General features: G+C 38.8%; 2 protein-coding genes across 2 annotated transcripts in view; one reads left to right on the forward strand and one right to left on the reverse strand.

Annotated features, from left to right (window-relative positions):
- Positions 1 to 9,172: 9,172 nt before the first annotated feature.
- tfb2m (transcription factor B2, mitochondrial) lies at positions 9,173 to 15,646 on the reverse strand. The gene is made up of 9 exons (XM_082142633.1): positions 15,515 to 15,646; positions 14,579 to 15,044; positions 14,409 to 14,500; positions 12,738 to 12,891; positions 12,447 to 12,595; positions 11,655 to 11,744; positions 11,484 to 11,546; positions 10,039 to 10,190; positions 9,173 to 9,930 (listed from the first exon to the last, which is right to left on the reverse strand). The coding sequence occupies exons 2-9, from the start codon at positions 15,021 to 15,023 to the stop codon at positions 9,744 to 9,746; spliced, it is 1,332 nt and encodes a 443-aa protein (XP_081998759.1). The 5' UTR covers positions 15,024 to 15,044; positions 15,515 to 15,646; the 3' UTR covers positions 9,173 to 9,743.
- Positions 15,647 to 15,908: 262 nt separating this feature from the next.
- smyd3 (SET and MYND domain containing 3) overlaps positions 15,909 to 21,329 on the forward strand; it is a 194,680-nt gene continuing 189,259 nt past the window's right edge. Inside the window, exon 1 of the mRNA XM_082142348.1 lies at positions 15,909 to 16,137. Coding sequence (XP_081998474.1) covers positions 15,974 to 16,137 — 164 coding nt within the window. The 5' untranslated portion in view covers positions 15,909 to 15,973. The remainder of the gene's footprint in view (positions 16,138 to 21,329) is intronic.

Below are 21,329 nucleotides of genomic sequence, written 5' to 3' on the forward strand. Positions count from 1 at the left end.
AAGTCTTACCCTGGTTAACTATAGTAATCAGATTTGGATTTAGAGTATCGATTTGGCGTGCTGTCCGATGGGAGGGATCCAAGCTCGGAATTTGGGCCGAACCTAGAGTAGGCTACTCCCAACCTACTCCCCCATATCTTTGGTTAGGATAGTTTTAAGACTTTAATCAGCAGCAACTGCTGATGGACAACGGCGCTATGGCGCATGCGCGACTATAAATCCTGCTTCATGACGTTCTACTGTAATCTACGGGAGAACAGCTGATTTGCCGTAGTCGTTAGGTGACCGATTAGATAAGTAAATGTTATGTTTTGGTTATGTGGCATTTTAATTGTATATGTAGGCCTATCATTTAATGCCAAAAGCAACCCCTCTCTTGCTTTTTTTTTGTTTTTACATTTTATCGTTATTACATATTTTTTGTACTTTGTCAAATGATTAAATGACCCGTTACACTGTCCTCTTTATTGTTGCTAAGTGATTTTTGTGTTCTTTGGCAATGGCAGTTAACAGTGTAGCCTACTTCCGGTCAGTTATAGGCCTCCTCTTGTGCTGATTGCTGATTGGATAGGCAATTTGAAAGTGTTCCTCCCTAACTTTGTTAATAAAACATCATAAATAGAAAAACGTTTTTCTGTCTACTTTGACGAGTGTAGGTTATTAAATTAGTCATAAAGAGTGTGAAAGTTTGCCATTGAGCTCCGAGGAGTTTGTAATAAACCAAGAATCAACATTGGCTTGGCTTTTCGGTGATGGCTAGAACTGAGGGATTTGGCGAATTTTTATTAACAGGTGAGTAGCCTGTTATTGAACAGATAAATTGCCATTCATTGTAAAGCATTAGCTATCTATTTTCATAATGGGTGGTTTTAGCACTGTAGGCCTACTGGAATTTATTTTCAAGGAAGTCTCTATTAATGGGTATGGCTAGTTTAGTATGTAAAACATAATATAGCTTCAGCTAGTCAGCTTGAAATCATTTCCACTGTGTATATCTCTTGGTGAATGTTTAATGAGCAGCAGGATAATCTCTCCCTAGAATTTTGGCCCGAATATCAGTAAAAAAAAAAAAAAAAAAAAATCAAGGTTTGACCATGTCAGACTGGCAATTGTTATAACTTTTGCAACATCATTCATTTAAAAATAATACTTGTTTCCAGTTAGTCAAAACATAAAATATTGCACTTACTGTAGATGCTCAGATGACATTATTTTTGGAATTTAATGTATTCACATGATGCCCCGAATCATATTCATCTGCACAGTAATGCAGAGCCGAAGCACAACCAAAACAATGATCTTCCTCAAAACGTTACATGGTGTACCTTTAAAAAAGTTCTTAAAATAGACTTAAGCTATATGGTGACACAAGTATACAGCCATACATGTATATTTTATGACTGATGAATTAATTTATTCTTAATAATTTATTCAAGGTTTCTACTTCAACAATGTGGAAAGACTCAGTAGAAGGACATTTTTACAATGACTTTTTTAGGTGCTAGACAGTCAAATTGAGATAAATATATAAAACTGAAAATTTTTAGTTTACAATAACCTCTAGAACTGTGATTCGACTTGGATCATAAATACAGTCCTCTTCTAATCCACTCCGTACCATTCCACAATTTGCAGGGACCCACGCAGAGTCATAACCATGTTGATGCCAGGTTTTCTGTAAGGGATGATTCTGATGATTGATCATCTTCACTTTTCCCACGCGAACATTTAATCTAAGAATGGCTAGCTGTTGCCCTCCAGCAATTATAGGGTAACGAGAAGCTTTCGCTTTATCCCGGCTCACGTAGACTCCTGGACCGAGCATGCCATCAGAAGAGGGTTTGAATCCTTCACCTTGAATCTTCAGTGCGTTTGCCATCGTAGTGCCGTGATACATGATGTATTTTTTCCGTCCAGCATGCTGGTTCTCCTCTTCTTCAGTACTGCTCTTATTTCCCATGGCATTCAACCAAAGCACTTTGAAAAGTTTTCATTTATTTGATAATTAGTGAATAACTAAAGACAAATAACAATGTTGTGTAAAATAACAAAAATAGGCAGTTTATGAAAGTTATGACGAAGGGACCTTGTGAGCAACAAAAATTATGCTGTGAAACTTTCTACATCAAACTCAGTTTTCTGTATCATTTAAAATCTTAAAGAGCTTAATTGAATTCATCTGAATAACATTTTAAAAATGTGTTTTAATTTAACTTACATGCTTAGGAGTCTTTTAGCGCCAACGTTGGCACAACGCACCCAACCTTCTAACAACGTTTTAACAACGTGGCCAAAAGGTTGCTATAACTACATTGTGTGGTACCAGCAAACACATTTACGTTGTGGCAACGTCTGTGGCACGTTGCATTTCTGCTATGGCAACGTCGCTGTCACGGTTTGGGTTTTGTTTCTTGTCATTGTCATGTTTCTGTGTCTTGTTATGTGATCCTGCCATGTGTCTTGTCATTGGTTAATCGTCTGATCATTGTTCACAGGTGTTCCTTGTCTTGTAATTAGTCTGTGTATTTAAGCCCTCATGTTTGCCCTGTGTCTTTGTTGAGTATTTAATGTTTTTCCAGGTTCTTGTTTTGAGTTCGGAGTTTCATGCCTTGCCATGCCCTTGTTTTATGTTTATAGTGTTCTATAGTGGTGGGCAGATCGAGGCTTTGTGAAGCAATGAAACAGTTGAACCAAATGGGCCATATTGTTTCGAGGCTTCGAATCAATCCGACACCCGTCTCAACGGTGACACCTAGTGGTCACTTGCAGGTGTTGATCTGAAACAACCTTGATGAGCCATTAAAAAAATGTGTTGTTTTTTTATTATTGTATTTTTCTAATATGTGAAGCTTGTAACCTGTTGGCTCCTCACTGTGCATAATGTTATTTTGGTCCTGCAAAATGAATATTAATAAAAGAAATCAAGCCACAATGTCTCACTTTTTTAGAGATTTTTATTTAAAAATATTAATTTCTCTGCTGTGGAAGGACTTAGCCTACTTCTTTTTTTACAGATAATTTCTCCAGCCTTTGAAAAAATCCTCTCACAAGGGACTCTTGTTGCTGACGTGCAAATATATATTTTTAGCTAGGACATACAAATGAGAAAAGATTACTGCTCTCTCTTTCCAGTAAGTTAGTGGATCATGAGTTCTGGGCAAATACGCAAATTTCAAATTCTCCTCAAATGGCGCATCATGGATGATGTATTGTTGCAGTAGGCTAGCTGCCGATCACAATACACACATCTCACTTTTTGGGGGGTTTCTAAACGGAAATTCTCCCACACCACAGATGTACAGCATCTCTTCTGGGGAGCCTCCATTTTATCTATCTATCTAAATCTATCTATCTATGTATCTATCTATATGAATCTATCTATGTATCTAGATGTGTATCTATAATCTATGTCTCTATCTAGATATGTACCTAGATATAATCTATGTATCTGTATCTATCTATAATCTATCTATGTATATAATCTATCTATATATGTATCTATCTATTAATCTAGCTGTCTATATATATTTATATCTATGTATCTATTAATTTGTCACTATATGTATACTCTGTCTGTCTCTAGCCTATCAGTCAATGTGTTGTGTAAATTTAAATGTAAGCCTAAATAGCCTATAACTAATCAAATCGCACTATGTCACTATATCACCAAAAGTCCGCTATCTGCGGACCGATTGTGTGGTCTGTTCCCGACCATGTCAATCAAACGCTGATTCGGCGGACCACACCTGATGAAACACTAGTGAAACACTTCGAGGCTTCGTTTGGCCATAGTCACGTGACATGGGTGTTTTGAATCACGCTTCGGATCAGTGTTTCGAAACATCTGCGCTTCGGGATCTCGCAAAGCTTCGGAACGACTGTTTCGCGTCAGCCATAGTTCTCTACCAGCTTGCCTCCAGTGAATTCATTACAGAATACTCAACCAAACATGGACCCGGCAATTCGCCTCTTCTGCCTCCGCCAAGATAACCGTCCAATGGAAGAGTATGTGGAAGAGTTTAGCGGACTTTGCCATGGGTTGGAATTTGGTGATGGTGTTTTGAAGGATATGTTTTGCCATGGAATGGACAAGCCTATTTATTCTCTCATGCCTGCCAATACCCCTCACTGCACACTGGTGCAGTATGGACATTGCCCTTTTGTTGAGCGGTTTGTTGTTTATTGGGGGCTTTGCAGATAAGGAGCCCCACAAGCCCACAGTATCCCCTCAGCCTGAGCTTCACGTCACGTCTGCCGAGCCAGAGACTGTTCACATCACGTCTGCCGAGCCTGAGCTTGTGCACGTCTGCCGAGCCTGAGCTTGTGCACGTCGCGTCTGCCGAGCCTGAGCTTGTGCACGTCACGTCTGCCGAGCCTGAGCTTGTGCACGTCGGGCCTGCCGAGCCTGAGCTTGTGCACGTCGCGTCTGCCGAGCCTGAGCTTGTGCACGTCGCGTCTGCCGAGCCTGAGCTTGTGCACGTCGCGTCTGCCGAGCCTGAGCTTGTGCACGTCGGGTCTGCCGAGCCTGAGCTTGTGCACGTCGGGCCTGCCGAGCCTGAGCTTGTGCACGTCGCGTCTGCCGAGCCTGAGCTTGTGCACGTCGCGTCTGCCGAGCCTGAGCTTGTGCACGTCGCGTCTGCCGAGCCTGAGCTTGTGCACGTCGCGTCTGCCGAGCCTGAGCTTGTGCACGTCGCGTCTGCCGAGCCTGAGCTTGTGCACGTCGGGCCTGCCGAGCTTGAGCTTGTGCACGTCGGGTCTGTCGAGCCTGAGCTTGTGCACGTCACGTCTGCCGAGCCTGAGCTTGTGCACGTCACGTCTGCCGATCCTGAGCTTGTGCACGTCACGTCTGCCGAGCCTGAGCTTTGTCACGTCGGGCCTGCCGAGCCTGAGCTTGTGCACGTCGGGCCTGCCGAGCCTGAGCTTGTGCACGTCGGGCCTGCCGAGCCTGAGCTTGTGCACGTCGGGCCTGCCGAGCTTGAGCTTGTGCACGTCACGTCTGCCGAGCCTGAGCTTGTGCACGTCACGTCTGCCGAGCCTGAGCTTGTGCACGTCACGTCTGCCGAGCCTGAGCTTGTGCACGTCACGTCTGCCGAGCCTGAGCTTGTGCACGTCAGGCCTGCCGAGCTTGAGCTTGTGCACGTCAGGCCTGCCGAGCCTGAGGCCGTTCACGTCAGGCCTGCCCAGCAAGAGTCTCCCCACGTCATGCCACGACCCACGCCTGAACCTGAGCCCTCAGCAGAGATGGCCATTGCCACGCTGCCTGAGCACTCAGCAGATATAGCTGCCGCTAAGCCTGAGCCCTCAGTGACTGCAACACTGGCCATTATGGCCACAGCCATGTGGTGTGTGTGGGCACACATCTGAGCCGGTGTCTGTTCCTGAGCCGAACACCATAGCTGCCCCCAAGAAAAGTTTGGGAGGAGGGGCAGAGGGTCCCTTGATAGGGCCATGGAAGCCGCGCCTAAATGGTTCCCTGAACTGTCTGCTCCGCCATGGCCGCCAGAAGGGCCGTCACCGCCCTGGCCCCCGGAAGCGTCGTATCCATTGCATTGTCCGATGGGAGGGCTCGGAATCTGGGCCGAACCTAGAGTAGGCTACTCCCCCATATCTTTGGTTAGGATAGTTTTAAGACTTTAAGCAGCAACAACTGCTGATGGAACGACAACGGCGTTCTGGCATTCTATGGCGCATGCGCGACTATAAATCCTGCTTCATGACGTTCTACTGTAATCTACGGGAGAACAGCTGATTTGCCGTAGTCGTTAGGTGACAGATTAGATAAGTAAATGTTATGTTTTGGTTATGTGGCATTTTAATTGTATGTAGGCCTATCATTTAATGCCAGAAGCAACCCCTCTCTTGCTTTTTTGTTTTTACATTTTATCGTTATTACATATTTTTTGTACTTTGTCAAATGATTAAATGGCCCGTTACACTGTCCTCTTTATTGTTGCTTTTTGCGTTCTTTGGCTATAGCCGTTAACAGTGTAGCCTACTTCCGGTCAGCTATAGGCCTCCTCTTGTGCTGATTGCTGATTGGATAGGCAATTTGAAAGTGTTCCTCCCTAACTTTGTTAATAAAACATCATAAATAGAGAAACGTTTTTCTGTCTACTTTGACGAGTGTAGGTTATTAAATTAGTCATAAAGAGTGTGAAAGTTTGCCATTGAGCTCCGGGGAGTTTGTAATAAACCAAGAATCAACATTGGCTTGGCTTTTCGGTGATGGCTAGAACTGAGAGATTTGGCGAATTTTTATTAACAGGTGAGTAGCCTATTATTGAACAGATAAATTGCCATTCATTGTAAAGCATTAGCTATCTATTTTCATAATGGGTTGTTTTAGCACTGTAGGCCTACTGGAATTTATTTTCAAGGAAGTCTCTATTAATGGGTGTGGCTAGTTTAGTATGTAACACATAATATAGCTTCAGCTAGTCAGCTTGAAATCCTTTCCACTGTGTATATCTCTTGGTGAATGTTTAATGAGCAGCAGGATAATCTCTCCCTAGAATTTTGGCCAGAATATCAGTTATAAAAAAAAAATTCAAGGTTTGACCATGTCAGACTGGCAATTGTTAACTTTTGCAACATCATTCATTTAAAAATATCCTTGTTTCCAGTTAGTCAAAACACCGGCATAAAATATTGCACTTACTGTACATGCTCAGATGACATTATTTTGGGCTTTTCATGTATTCACATGATGCCCCGAATCATATTCATCTGCACAGTAACGCAGAGCCGAAGCACAACCAAAACAATGATCTTCCTTAAAACGTTACATGGTGTAGCCTACCTTTAAAAAAGTTATTAAAATAGACTTAAGCTATATGGTGACACAAGTATACAGCCATATGTATTTTATGACTGATGAATTAATTTATTCATTTAAACAAGGTTTTTACTTAAACAATGTGGAAAGACTCAGCAAAGCAAAGATCAGAACATTTAATGAACAAAACCGGGTTCTGTACATGGCAGACAGGTGAGCGTAGTCGAAAGCCGGGCGATAAAGGTCAGTAACCGGAATCAGTCTAGGAAACATTAAAGCAGCACTCAGTAGCTTCGGGATTTCTTCGCTGTATTCTCGCTTTTTGCTCGCAGGTTTCTCTCTAGAGCTCCCCCCACAGCTTCGGAATAGATATTTGACAACACTGTTGTAAAAACTCGTTGTTGATTCTCAGACACCAGAGGCTATAGATCAACGACATCAAAGCAGATGGGATATTCTTTAAAACGTCTTCTTCATTTGGGTTCGGACAGCGTGAGGGAGCGCAATAATGACAGCATTTTAGCAGATTTCTTTTGGCCGTAAAGCAATTGTTTACATCGCGAGACCTGATATCACGCGAGACTTCCTGACGCAGCGGCCGGCGGCCCGCCGGCTCAAAGTTGCAAGTGCGTATTTTCCGCTCACGGGCACCAGGGGGGTGCGAAACGACCACCATTCAACCCGAAATAAGTAATATAACCATTCCAATGACTCCGAAGCTGTTCAGTTAAGGTAAAAAAAGTTACTTAGTTCACCTTTAACAAATCCAGAGGAGCAAAGAAACGAATGAGACTAAATATCAGACAAATCAAGTGAAAAACTAAACAGTGCGAGCGAGGCTACATTAGTCACATTAGAAAATCAAGGTGTAGTTTGTGTTTGAATAATTACGTATCTTATTTCGTTGAGGTAAATTAAACCCAATAACGTTACTTACGTATCCTTGCTCGATGAAGAATGAGACAACACAATGAGTCCAACGAACGGGCGGTTGAAATTTAAAAGGCTGATTTTCGTGCTGCTTCAGGGCAGTGACGAGTCGAGTACATATGTCTTCCAGTGGTTGTCCAGACACCCTAGTCACAACCTTAAAGGGATAGTTCACTTTGAAATTAAATTTTGATTAGCTTACCTCAAGGGCATCCAAGATGTAGGTGTCTTTTTTTCCGCAGTAGTTTCAATTTTGATATTTTTAGGTCAAATCGTTCTTGTCTGTCAGGCATATAATGCAGGTCGACGATGGTCACTTGTCTCAAACAGCATGCACAGAGTCCAAATTAAAACAATTCACCGTCGTCCAAATTAAACAATTCCCCATCGTAAGTACACATTGATGGCCTAAGACACGAAACGAGCGGTTTGTGTGAGAAAACGAACAGTTTTTATATCGTTTTTACCTCTTGAACTCAGCCACGTCCAAGTGATCTGAGAGCGCCGGCGGGTATAGATATATACAATAGATGTCGCCTTGGCTACGGTTTCGCAGTAGCCAAGGCGACATCTAGTGTATATCTACTGATATATACACTGTGTGAGTCTTTGAAAACCCCTGAAACGGACTGAAGTCAATGCATGGTGTCATAAAGCGACTGATGGTGACCTCTGGTGTTGATCAGATGGAACAGATGCTATGGTATCGCTGTCATATCCATGTTCACACCATTTTCATCTTTTACTTTTTTTTTAACTGTAGAACACAAATTAATATATTTTGAAGAATGTATACTGTTTTTGTGCATGCAATGAAAGTCACTGGGATCTAAAACATGCCATTGAATGGACAAAAAAACGTGAGACATTTTTGCAAATAAATTGTTCCACAGAAGACAGGAAGTAATTTTTTTACATGACACGAGGAAAAGTAAACGATATTTTTTTTTTTAATCAACTATCCCTTTATACACAGCACAAGTCCATACTTTTAACACATTGATCGGTTTATTTATTTTTTCCCATAATTAGCATACAGTAAATATCTGTATATTTGAAAGAACACTTTTACAGCGAAGTATAAATTCAGAGCATGTAAAGGTAGCTTTAAGTGAAACTAAAAGAAAACTACTTTTGATATTTGGAGTATTACGGTATATGCTCATATATATATATAATTCTGTATCAATTATTCTGCTTGTACATATAAATTAGAAGTTTATATCAGTACCCATTTTCATAATTGTGACAAGTCTGTTTACAATGTCAACTAGATGTTTATCTACCAGTGTTTTTAAACATTGTGGGTGTGTGTGTGTATATATTAGAGAGAGAGAGAGAGAGAGAGAGATGCCCTTTTATTTCATTTGAGCCCCTGAGAGAGAGAGATGCCCTTTTATTTCATTTGAGCCCCTGAGAAACTCTCTGCAAATCTCTGCTGATCATTGATGATCCAGAACCAGGCAATTCTCACATTTGTTTGTCGTTTATTAAAAATTCATATATTTAAGTACAGCAAACATTCAAACATGAAAAAAAAAAGCAAAAACATGAGTAGTTTGAAAAATGTACATCAAAACAGGGTTTGGTAATGTAATCATTATGATTAATGGATTTTTATTCCTGTTTGTTGAAGTTTAATATTTTAATATTATTTAATTATCAAAGAGATCAAGCAGGCATTTGGTGTACTTTTAGTACATGCACAATGTTATTGGCTTCATGAGTGCAGCATGGGAACAGTCCTCTCTGAAAATCTTTTTTTGATACCAACAAAGCCTCCAAACTTGTCCAAAGGTATCCAACCAGCAGTCACTGACAACCAAAACAGTTTCTCCAGTGCACAGTTTATTACTAAATACAACTTTATCAAAATGTAAAGTCTTTCATAGACAAGTCTGTCTAAATATAAGCCCTCATTAAGGTTTGGGGTGTCTTTAAGCAATAGAGCGTTTTCTCTTTTAGCCGTCTCTTCAATATAAAAGTCTTTTATATTTCATCCATGATTAGCTCTGTAGGTAATGCGTCCCAGGTGGTGTTAGGCGTGACCAGTGTGTGTGGTTTCCAGCATCTCCTCATAAAGCCAGCTCTCAGTGAAGTTTCCTGACTGCTCCATTAGCTCAAACAGACGCTTGTACTCATCAGGGTAGACGTCACCCGTCATTGTGTCGTCAAGGAAGCAGAGCTTTGAATTGAGCTCTGATCCACTGCCAGGACTCCATGAGCTTTGGAAGACAGCAGACCAAAGGAGTGAATGCATACATACAACAAATCATGTATGTTTGTTCACTCAGAAATTCTAGTTTGTATACAAATACAGGTAATAAACTTACTTGATTTGTTCAATCAATCTGCGCTTCCTTTTAGCAAGGCATTGTTTCACCATCAAAACTAGAGTGCTGCCATTCAAGGGGGTTAGGTGAGAGTTAAACAAGTCCTCACGCGGGGTTATCCGCACCAAACACAGGTTATCACTCTGGGAAGTCTGTGGGGGGGGGGAAATAAGGGCAAAAAAAAATAAAAACAAAGGAAAACTGGCTTAACTTTTTGTAGAGGACATCAAGAAATTGGACTTAACAACATGCCAATCCACCACAGCCAAAACTATTTTTCTAATCCAAGGTTTTTTTTTTGTTGTTTTTTTATTGATGCATTAAATTGATTAAAATTTACAGTAAAAACATTCTATTCATCAAAGAATCCTGAAATAAATGTTTAACAGTTTCCACAAAAAATATTAAGCAGCACACCTGTTTTCAACATTGATAATAATAAGAAATATTTCCTGAGCAGCAATAATAAGAAATTTCTGAAGGATCATGTGACACTGAAGACTGGAGTAATGATGCTGAAAATTCAGTTTTGCCATCACAGGAACAAATGACATTTAAAAATACATATGATAGAAAAAAGTTATTTTAAATTGCAATATTTCACAATATTACTGTATTTTTGATCAAATAAATGCAGTCTTGATGAGCATAAGTGACTTCTTACAATATACATGGTTTGAAATGAACACCCACCGACTTGCCAAATGCGGGTGAAAATCCACTGTGATGTAACCCATATCAACACTGGCCAATTTAGCGGGTTATGATTCATAAATGATGTTCTATCACTTTGCATGGCATCGCTATAAGAGCCCTTCCTCAAACATTAGCAAAACAATGTGCAAAGAGAGACACCGCAACATCTTTAAAATTCAAACACATTGTTTTCTATGACAGTACAAAGATTACGACTCTGTTCAAAATTATGCCACACCACAGCATCACTTGTTTTCCAACGATTTAGGATGAATATATGTACCTACTGACTTTACCCTACAGGATTGTGTATTTTTCAGAAATAAGTTTGTTTTTGTGGCTTGAATAAATATGCTTCATACAGACAAATAAATAATATATAAAAATGGTACTAAAATTAGAGACTAAAAGTACACATAACAGACTAATGTTTCTCAGCTCATTTTAAGATAGAAGACATTACCTGCAATTCAGACCTTGGCTGCTATGAGTGATAAATCTGAGCTTATTCAGTGAGAAAATGAGTTGTCGGACTCAGCCAGCATATGATTCAGACCAATGACTTGTATGATCGATTCAGACTGATTCACTAATTATTTCAAACTATTCATTAAGAAGAACCACAAATAAAATCCTAAACAAATTGGACAGAGGGATGTGATGACGACACAGTGCCTCTCCTGATTCACTAATACAATATAAACAGATGAAGAATACTATAGTGACATTACTTGTATGAAAATACTTACAGTGCTCTTTGATGTGGACTTTTTATTACTCCTGCTTATACTCAGAAAGGAAGACAATGGCTCCTGGTAATGAGGATAAAGCAGAAATACAGTACAAACCCATTAATCATTTATTGATAAATTATTCCCAGAAAAAGGTAACAACGCATAAATAATAATAAAATGTCTCACCTCATGCAGTAACTCAATATCACAGGCAATCTGCCAGAGAACACTGAAAGCTAGGTAGTTCTTATAATCTTTTGGACGGGTCACTAGTTTCTGTCAGAGAAAAGAAGCATAATTCATTCATCGATCCAACGAAAATTTCGGATTCAGTGTGCAAGGACTTTAACAGCTGCATTTCTGCTGTTCCTTAAGCGCCATCTACTGTCAGAGGGTAAATGAGCGTTTTCAATCAGCACATCCGTTTTGGGGCCGTTTACGTGTGGATGCCTCTTTGACACAGTGCACACACAATTTTGTAAATTTGAACCAGCTGATAGAAAATTATTCTAAAAATGCATTTGCCTTCATTCCCATAGAGTACCTAATTTAAACATCTGGAGGCATACATTGTTTGGCTTCATTGCTGTCATTAGTTGTGGCCAAACATCTCCAAAACCGGTCATCTTCGAGCTATTGAGAGATACATTTACACACTCTCATTTTGCTGGAATTTGCCCTCGTACTGTGACGTACTAGGTAAAAGAAATGCCGATGAATTAAAGTATTACGTGTTTGGAACGACATCAGGGTGAGAAGACAAAATTTTATCTTTGGGTGAACTAGCCTGACTTTTTAATGGCCTTAAAATCAGGATATTCTAATTTCATACTTTTTAATGCCCTGCAGGAAGCCTGAGCATGTTTGAGCTTCCGCAAGAAGCAACGAGGTTTGGAACGTCCCAAGGGTGAGTAAATGATGACAGAGTTTTGATTTTTGGTTGAACTAACCCTTTAAACTTTGTACATGTGAACTCACCATGTATTCATTCTTGCTGATGAACATGATCAACTCCACACGTCCGTAACGGAAAATAGAACGGCGCTCAAACAGGTTGTAGATCAGCTTCCACAGTATGCTCTTCTCATTCCTGTGTGAGAAGATCCCCACAACCTTCACCGGGACATCTGTTTCAGAAATGGAAAGACAGAAAAAGCATTGATCCAAACCACATATTTATGCCTTGCTTAAAAAGGATTGTTTACTCATCCTTGTGCTATTGGTGTCTTTCTTTACTTTCACATTAATCTGAATGTTTGGGACACTAACCTGCTGACCAAGGTACCTCAGAGATGGCTAGGTCAGAGAAGAGCTTCTCCGAGTACATGGCTGGTGGTTTCATGCTGCCTTGGCCGATGGGATCCAGCTTGAAGAAGTCACAATGAACCACATCCAGCTGCCCTTCCAGTTTGCTCTCCAGGTCCTTTAAGACCAAGGGTTATTTTAGGGGTGTGTAATATAAAGATATTAGACTATGAACAATTAAAATGTCTCCACGATCTGCCTTTACGGTATCGTGCTACGGCACACATTCTATCAGTTGCAGTTCTATGGCTGTTTTTTATTATCTCGATCGCGGTTACACTAGCGTGTCATTGATGTTCTTCATCATTAAGCGAAGGTAAACAGTTGGGAGAAAATCAGATGTGTCAGTATACATTTTCAAATAAACACGTAAAACTCTACGCGTTTTAGCCATTTATTTAAACGACAATGGTGTTTTGGGGGCCTGAAAAAGCTAACTTTTGATACCGGATTTCAATGTGCTAGTTTAGAAAAATTATACCATCATTGTCTCCATGTGTAAACTACAAAAATTTGAAAACGGCAACATCATGCGCACGCGTATTACATATTCAGTCTATAGGCGGATGTTTATTTACAAAGTGACATCGCCAACTACTGGCCTGGCAGAAAAATACAGCGATTTTAATCGCTTTCGCAGATCTGTGTGAACGGGGATCGTTTTGACAATGGTGACGTCTGTACGCAAAAAATATGAAGGAAAAAACGTTTCCATTTTTAGTACATTGCCGTCATGTAAACGTACCCTTAAAGTGACAGCAGCTTAATATACCTGCTATTGTTGTTAATATGAATCAAACCACAAAAGAAATAGAAAAAAACTCACGTCTCTTGACAGAATAACTTTTGTAGCTTTAATAAGAAATGATGCATGTTTAATTAATTCAGTGAAGAATATGCAGTTTTGTTTTTTACATTTGATTATTCAATTTCTTTCTTGAATGCTGCTGTTAAACAGACCTACTATCCCTGAAAAATGTAAATCATTTAATTCCATTTGTATCTTTCTTACATAATATTTGGCCTATGGTTTGTATATTTTAATAACCAAGTAATAAAATAAAGTGAAAAGCTGAAAATTCAACTTTGCATCACAGGAATAATTTTCCTTTTAAATTATAATAATATTTCGTTTTAAGTTTGTTTTGTTTTTTCTGTATTTTTGATCATTTAAATGCAGCCACAGTGTGATACTTTTGAACAGTAGTGTACATTTTATATATACTTGTATTACTCCCTAACTCGCTGACTTGGAAAATAAGCCTTTTTAACAATGCTTTAAAAAACAAAACAAAAAAAACATAACATACATTTTGGTCATATCACTCACCACAACTTTGCCCTAAATGGTCTGTCATTCTTTTTTCTTTTATGTTTTGTTACCTTGTAAGGTATTTTTTTTATTTTAAATAGGGAAATCAGTTTAGCAGTACTGCTCAGTAACTTGCAAAAAAAGCCTTAAAAAGCCACGTGAAAAAGACTTTGTGATACAATCGTGGATCGTCGTGATCCTGCCTGAAACAATCGTGATATGATATTTCTGCTATATAGCCCACTCCATGTTATTTATTAGGAAATGGCTCCAGTAAAATCTGACAGTGAGTAGAGTGAGTTAAGATCATTTCAGATGTCTACCTGCAGCTCAGGAAGGAAGTTTGCTTCACTTTCCAACGCAACCACTCGTTGAGCCCCACGGTTCAGCAAAGCACGTGTCAATACGCCAGGACCTGCGGACGGAGACAAACCCCACATGAATACATCTACAAATACTGATGCCATTCAATTAGCAGTTGACAGACACACACCTGGGTTACACTCAAATATAACAGCTTTCCCGTCCTCAATATCTCCGGCGAGGTGGTCGGTCACGATTCTCGCGAGGGATGGGTCTACGATGAACCGTTTCAGGTGTTTACAGGCTAGGGCTTTCTGCGTGTTCTCATCCACATCGCCCAAATCTAACGGGTCGTACCGGCAGAGGGGGCGAAACTGCCCCTGCAGAGGCACGGCGACAGCGGAGAGGTTCCTCTGAACGCCTCCTGAGGATGGAGTAATGAGCTCTGGTTTGCCCACCTGAGCCGGCGTCTTCCTTGAGCCGGAGGGGAATGAGTCTGGAGAGCAAGTTCTCGCAGATGTGGACAAAGTACTGTGTTTAGTCAAAGGCAAAGCACAGGGAGATGCAGATCTTGATGTTCCACTGAGAGTTCTTAAAGTCAGGACAAAGAACCTACATCCTCCACACGCCGCCATGATGACCAACAAGCCTGAAGCCTAAAATCATATAACATACAGTACAATTTCAAATCCAAACCTGAACAGTTTTATGTAACTATTACTTTTCTGTACTTACTGCATTCATGACATTTTACTGTATTGGGCTAAAACACAGTACTATTAACGGTAACAAATGTTATTTAAAAAATAAACCCTGATATTTTCAGTGTTCAAATATGTGTGTGAAGAAAACTTGATATAAATTATAAAGATAGCCATTTAACATTGGCTTTATCTGAATAGACTGATTAGGCTGAGTTCAATAAAGATATTTAAGTAGCTTTTATAAACATGCCTTAGAAAAAAACAATACTAGTGTGCATCTTGAGACAAAACAATGGCACTGACATATGTTACATGACCATTACATTACGCTTTTGCACCAAACGTCCTCGTTAACTATCTGTCTCTCCTGCACATGCAGATTGTTGGTTATAGATTTTAAGACAATTTTAACCCAAACTGACCTCAAGTGATGCGGTTCTTGTCCACAGGATCTACATTAATGAATCGCATTCAAGCTGCGCAACACGCGCGTCCGTGACATTGAGCCCCGCGTGCTGTTGACCCGATGCTTTCGCAATCCTATTGGCGAGGCGCACTACGTACGTCATATCGCCGCGACGTCCTAACACATTATGCTGATCAGGAGTGCGTCAGATTTGCGCATTCTGAAATTTGTTAAACTTTTTTTTTTTGTATGTGCACTGCAGTAAGCATTCGTCTCAATATAAACTTTTTAAAACACATATAGACATGATAATGAAAATATCTGTTTTGTAGTGAAATAATTTTTTTGAGTTTCAGATTGTTTAATAACCTGCGCAGTGCCGTGTCAAGTTGACTGTCATGAATACAAACAGGGCTTTCATAATGTGTATGTACTGTATGTAGACACATGGACGCTCAGTGTGGGTGATATTGTTATGATGGATGTGAATATAGAGCGGTTTGTCAGTGATGGTAAAGGAAATGGTTTGCGTGCTCTGCGTGGAATCAAACCCGGTGAAGTGATCCATTCATGCGAGCCGTTTGCATTCTGCATAGCCAAGGATTTCTTGAAAACCACCTGCCAAAGTTGTCTCAAGAGGTAAGAACACAATTTTTCGAACATGTGTTTTCTGTGTTTTTTTAGACATAGTACGCGATGCCATAACATTATTTTGGAGTACCATGTATGTAAATACCACAGTGCACGCTCTTCCGTACCATAGTATGTTCCACAGTACCATGGTATAGCATCATTTTGTAAGGGTAAAATGCTTTTAGCAACAGTCGGTCTTTATGCTCCTCTTCTGCTATATGATAATGTTTTCGTGAATATGAAATAAAGAGTTTGCAAAATGGCAATATAATTGTAATGCATGACATTGCTGAGTTTGACCTCCAGGAGGCGCTGCTGCTCTTTCTCTGATGTTGCTGCACCTTTAATTAATTTACATGATGGACTGTTGTTTTTTGTTGGTCAACTAAATAAGTGCGAAATGACGCTGTTTACATACCTAGGATTAAATAATATATAGCATAAAGACTATCTAAAGTCCCCCCTTTGGATAAGAAAAATAGCCCTAGCTAATATGCACAAAGTTTACTTTTGGCGACGGCAATTTTAGCAAATTTCGACTCTCGATTAATTGGCAGGATCAGTTGATTTTCACTGCGTATTCAGTGGATAAATTCGTTTTAGCAGTGAATTTTTATTTCTTTATTATTATTTAAATACTAGTTTGGGCAGTTTTTCAATATATAATGTTTTATGCTGATTTTGAGGATAGTTTATTTATTTATTTTTTACAGCTGTGACAGTGTGAAGTTTACAGTTACTATGTTCAGAATGTCCTTCTATTTCCCTGCAGTATATAGAATATACTGTACTATTTTCTGTATGCATAGAATATACATCTAATAATCTGCTTGATTTGAACTTCCTTTTCATTTTGATGATGCAGAATTCATATCCGGAGATAATACATAAATTAATTTTAAATAACAAATATTTGAACAATTTTAAGTATTATTGATAACACTTTAGTTTAGGGCCCAGTTCTCACCATTAACTGGTTGCTTATTAGCATGCATATTACTAGGATATTGGCTGTTTATTAGTACGTATAAAGCACATATTAATGCCTTATTCTGCATGACCATATTCTACATCCCTTAACCAATACCTAAACTCAACAACTACCTTACTAACTATTAATAAGCAGTAATGAGGAGTTTACTGAGGCAAAAGTCGTGGTTAATAGTGAGAATTGGCCCCAAGTTTTTATGGTTTTGACTCATTATTTTTTAGAATATCAAGAGTTTGTGTTATAAGATTTGAAGCAAAATGATGGATTTTGAATTTTTGTTATTGCACTGTTACTGCAAACTGTTTCACACTTTGTTTAAAACAAACTGTTTAATTTTAGTACTATTTAGTTTATACTGCACAATATTGAGTGCACACAAGTATTATATTCGGAACATAGCTTCTTTATCTCTTTTTTTAGGTGACATAGATGAGTGCACTGCATCTGTATTGTGTAACATGGCCTAGAGAACGGATATATGATCAGTGAAGTTCACAGAAACCAATTACCACTGAGTCAGAACTAATTTACCAGTTTACTCAAGTTGCACCAACAGAACAGCTAAGCATTAATCTGCTCCAAATACACACTGAATTCAAATTATATAAGCCTCGCTTTTCTATGTTGTGCATCAGAAAAACAGAAGTTTGTTCTGGAGAGAGCAGCTGTTGAGAGAGTTTTCATCACCTTCCCAAATATCACTGTCAGAAGTCATTTTGTTGAAGGTTTCTTCTTGTGATCCAGCGGTCTAGGCTTGTTTGTTGTCATCATTGCAATTCATTTTAGACACGTACTGTATTTTCATTTTCAGTAATTTTCCCCTCGCTGAGGAGAAAGAGTGTGTAGGATGATGCTGTAATGAGATTTCTAGCAGATGTGCTGGGATTTAATTCACACCAGCTCTACATGCCTGATCATCTCTGACACTTTATTAGAATCAATCTATAAAACTCTCAATGCCGACAAATGCTCATGGATGGTGTGTGTGTGTCGAGAAAATCAGTAGACCTCAGCAGAGAGTGCCTAAATGTTGATATTTTTTCTGTATATGAGTGAAAATGTGGTATCATGGGAAAGTAAAGTGGCCATCATATGCACACTTCAGAGGGCCTTTCCAAATACCCACACTTGCAGTCTTTGCACTTGACTTGTCTACTTGCATGACGTATTTCCTGTATTCGGCCCAAGTGTTCAAGTAGACGTGAAGACTGCAAGTGTGTATAGAACTTTTGATTACCCGTTGAGACACAAGTGTTTACAGAGCTTTATTTAGATTTTCAATAATTAGCATTTTAAAATGAACTTCTAAATGTCTGGTCCGTCCCTAAGTAACAGAAGACACCATTTAAAATTGTGGTGCTTCTTATTAAGTGATAAAAAGCAGTTGCAAATGTTGTACAAAATACACATAGCCTACTCATCTTTGCACCAATAAAATGACACTTTTAACAAATTGCTGTACTACCAAATTACATGTAATATCGAATTAATTTAACTTACAGTGGAACGTTTTCCTCACTATCTCGTGATTTCGGGGCACGCGGTTTCCCGAACTTTATTCATGATGGAATATGGATAGCTTTGAATACCGCTCTGATGCGGTATTCAAGATAGTGTGTGTTTAGTGTGCGTTCAGGGCACTGCGTTTTGGCATTTTTTAGACATGGGACAGTCTTGCACACTTACTTCCTGTCGCATGCACACACTCTCAAGTGGCCAAGATCGCAAGTGTGGGTGGAAAGGCCCAGAATCTCGCCTGAAGAAGTAGGTCATCCGAGTACTTTTTGCTCACTCTTTTATGAGTACTGTGAGTTCGGACATATACTTCATTTGTCACATACTGTTTTTCACCTACTATATAGTAGGGTAGTATGCGATTTCGGATGCAGCCTCAGTTTCTTCAGGACCCTAAAAATGTGAGGCCTTCTTTATCGCTACGTTTGCTAATCTAGACAATATCATTCATATATGAAATGCGCTCTGTGGTTAGAGTGGAATAGATGCGATTATAGTGTTTATATGCCTGTTTATTGCGATTAAATCAGTATATGTCACTTAATTTCCTATGATTATGAGCTTAATCGCATCAATTTGATTCGAAGTATTGTGTTTACATGGGGTAAATTTTAATTGCAATATTTCCTAAATCTAATTATAATCGCATTATCAGGGTGCATGTAGAGTCATTAAACAATGGTTCTCTTCTCAATTTCACGTGTATCAGAAAAAATATTAATTAATTATTATTAGGGCTGTCAAAAGATTAATCGCGATTAATCGCATCCAAAATAAAAGTTTGTGTTTAAATAATATATGTGTGTGTACTGTGTATAATTAAATTTGTATATATAAATACACACACATGCTTGTATATATTTAAGAAAAATGTGTAATTTATATATAAAAAATTATATTTATATATAATATAAATTATATATAAATATATACAGTATATGTATGCAAATATTTCTTAAATATATACATGCATGTGTGTGTATTTATATATACAAAATAATTATACACAGTACACACACATATATTATGTAAACACAAACTTTTATTTTGGATGCGATTAATCGCGATTAATCTTTTGACAGCCCTAATTATTATATTATATTATATTAATTTATAATTATATTAAACAGCACAACAGACCTTTATCACACAGTTTAGTACTTTTTAATATGACAATTCACAATGATTTCATTAATAACTTTGTTATAAATACACTTGGATGTATTTTATACACTTATATGTTAAACGAAAGATTGGATAAATATTGTATTTATTTACAGAAGTGTATGTCATCACCTCAGGTCTGAAAGATGAAATGTCTGTTTGTGATAGAGCCGTCATTTGTTGACATTTCTGTGTCGGTTTGACTCCAAAGAGTCTGTCACAGAACATCAAATATTTCTCGCAGGTAATTTAAGCAGGCCTACTTTATTTATTAATTTATTTTTAAATGAGGTTATGATAATTCTCCCGTGGCATGCACTTGTTTTTAGTGTCGTGTTCTGGAGTAAACACACACACCCTAAGGTATCCATTCTCGCTCTTTTTCTGGTTCTCTCCCTCCTTCTGCTCTCGTTTATTCATCTATTCCCTGTTGAGGTATTAATTGCCATCTGTTTTTTTGCCGTTTGGCTGGTTGGGGCCGTTCATCATATTTCAGGTATGTCATTTTCCTGACTCCTGCTCAATGCTTTTCTGAGCGTGACCTTGTGGAGTGGATCTTTCCACTTGAGAGGGAGGGAGAAAGGAAGACAAACAGGCTCAGAAGACAGTCATTTCTGGCCGGGGATTAGTGCTTCAGTCCTGCTGATAACCTGGCTCATCTATAGAGAGCCGTCTGCATGGACTCACCCAGGAGAACACTGTGGATGAAAAGAAACGCCATGGAAACAGAACGTTAATAATCCGCTCAGAAGAGCTCGGTATTGTAATGCTCCCTCAGTGCAGGACTGAATAAGCTGAAAGATGCTTGTGCTGTCACAGAGCTCAAAGAATTTATTTTACAGTGTTCAGAAATTAGCTCTTGCTGTAACTCTTTATAGATGATAGTATCGAAATACTATGATATTTCAATATATACCTTATATTTCAATATATACAATATATATTTCATTTTTATATATGCACACATAAACTAGTGGTGAAAAGTTTTTCCTCTTATGCTCACCAAGGCTGCTTTTATTTGATTAAATATTTCTCTGATGTTGCTGGACTTTGAATGATTTTACATGGGCTGTTGTTTTTAGTGAAGTAGGCCTAAATGTGACCCTTGACCACAAACACATGGGTCAATTTTTTTTAAATTGAGATGTACACATCATCTGAAAGCTAAATAAATACGATTTCCATTGATGTATTGTTTGTAAGGATAGGACAATATTTGGCCGAGATACAACTATTTGAAAATCTGGAATCTGAGGGTGCAAAAAATGGGAACATTGAGAAAATCGCCCTTAAAGTTGTCCATTTATGTTCGCGATTGTGATGCATTCACTCACAAAAATAAATGTTTTATATATTTACGGTAGTGAATTTACAAAATATCTTCATGGAACATGATCTGTACTTAATATCCTAATGATTTTTGACATAAAAGAAAAATCGATCACTTTAACCCATACAATGTATTGTTGGCTATTGCCACACATATACCCGTGCGACTTGTGACTGCTTTTGTGATCCAGGGTCACAA

This window comes from Leuciscus leuciscus (genome assembly GCF_965113295.1).
Source record: "Leuciscus leuciscus genome assembly, chromosome: 17".
NCBI classification, from domain to species: Eukaryota; Metazoa; Chordata; class Actinopteri; order Cypriniformes; family Leuciscidae; genus Leuciscus; species Leuciscus leuciscus.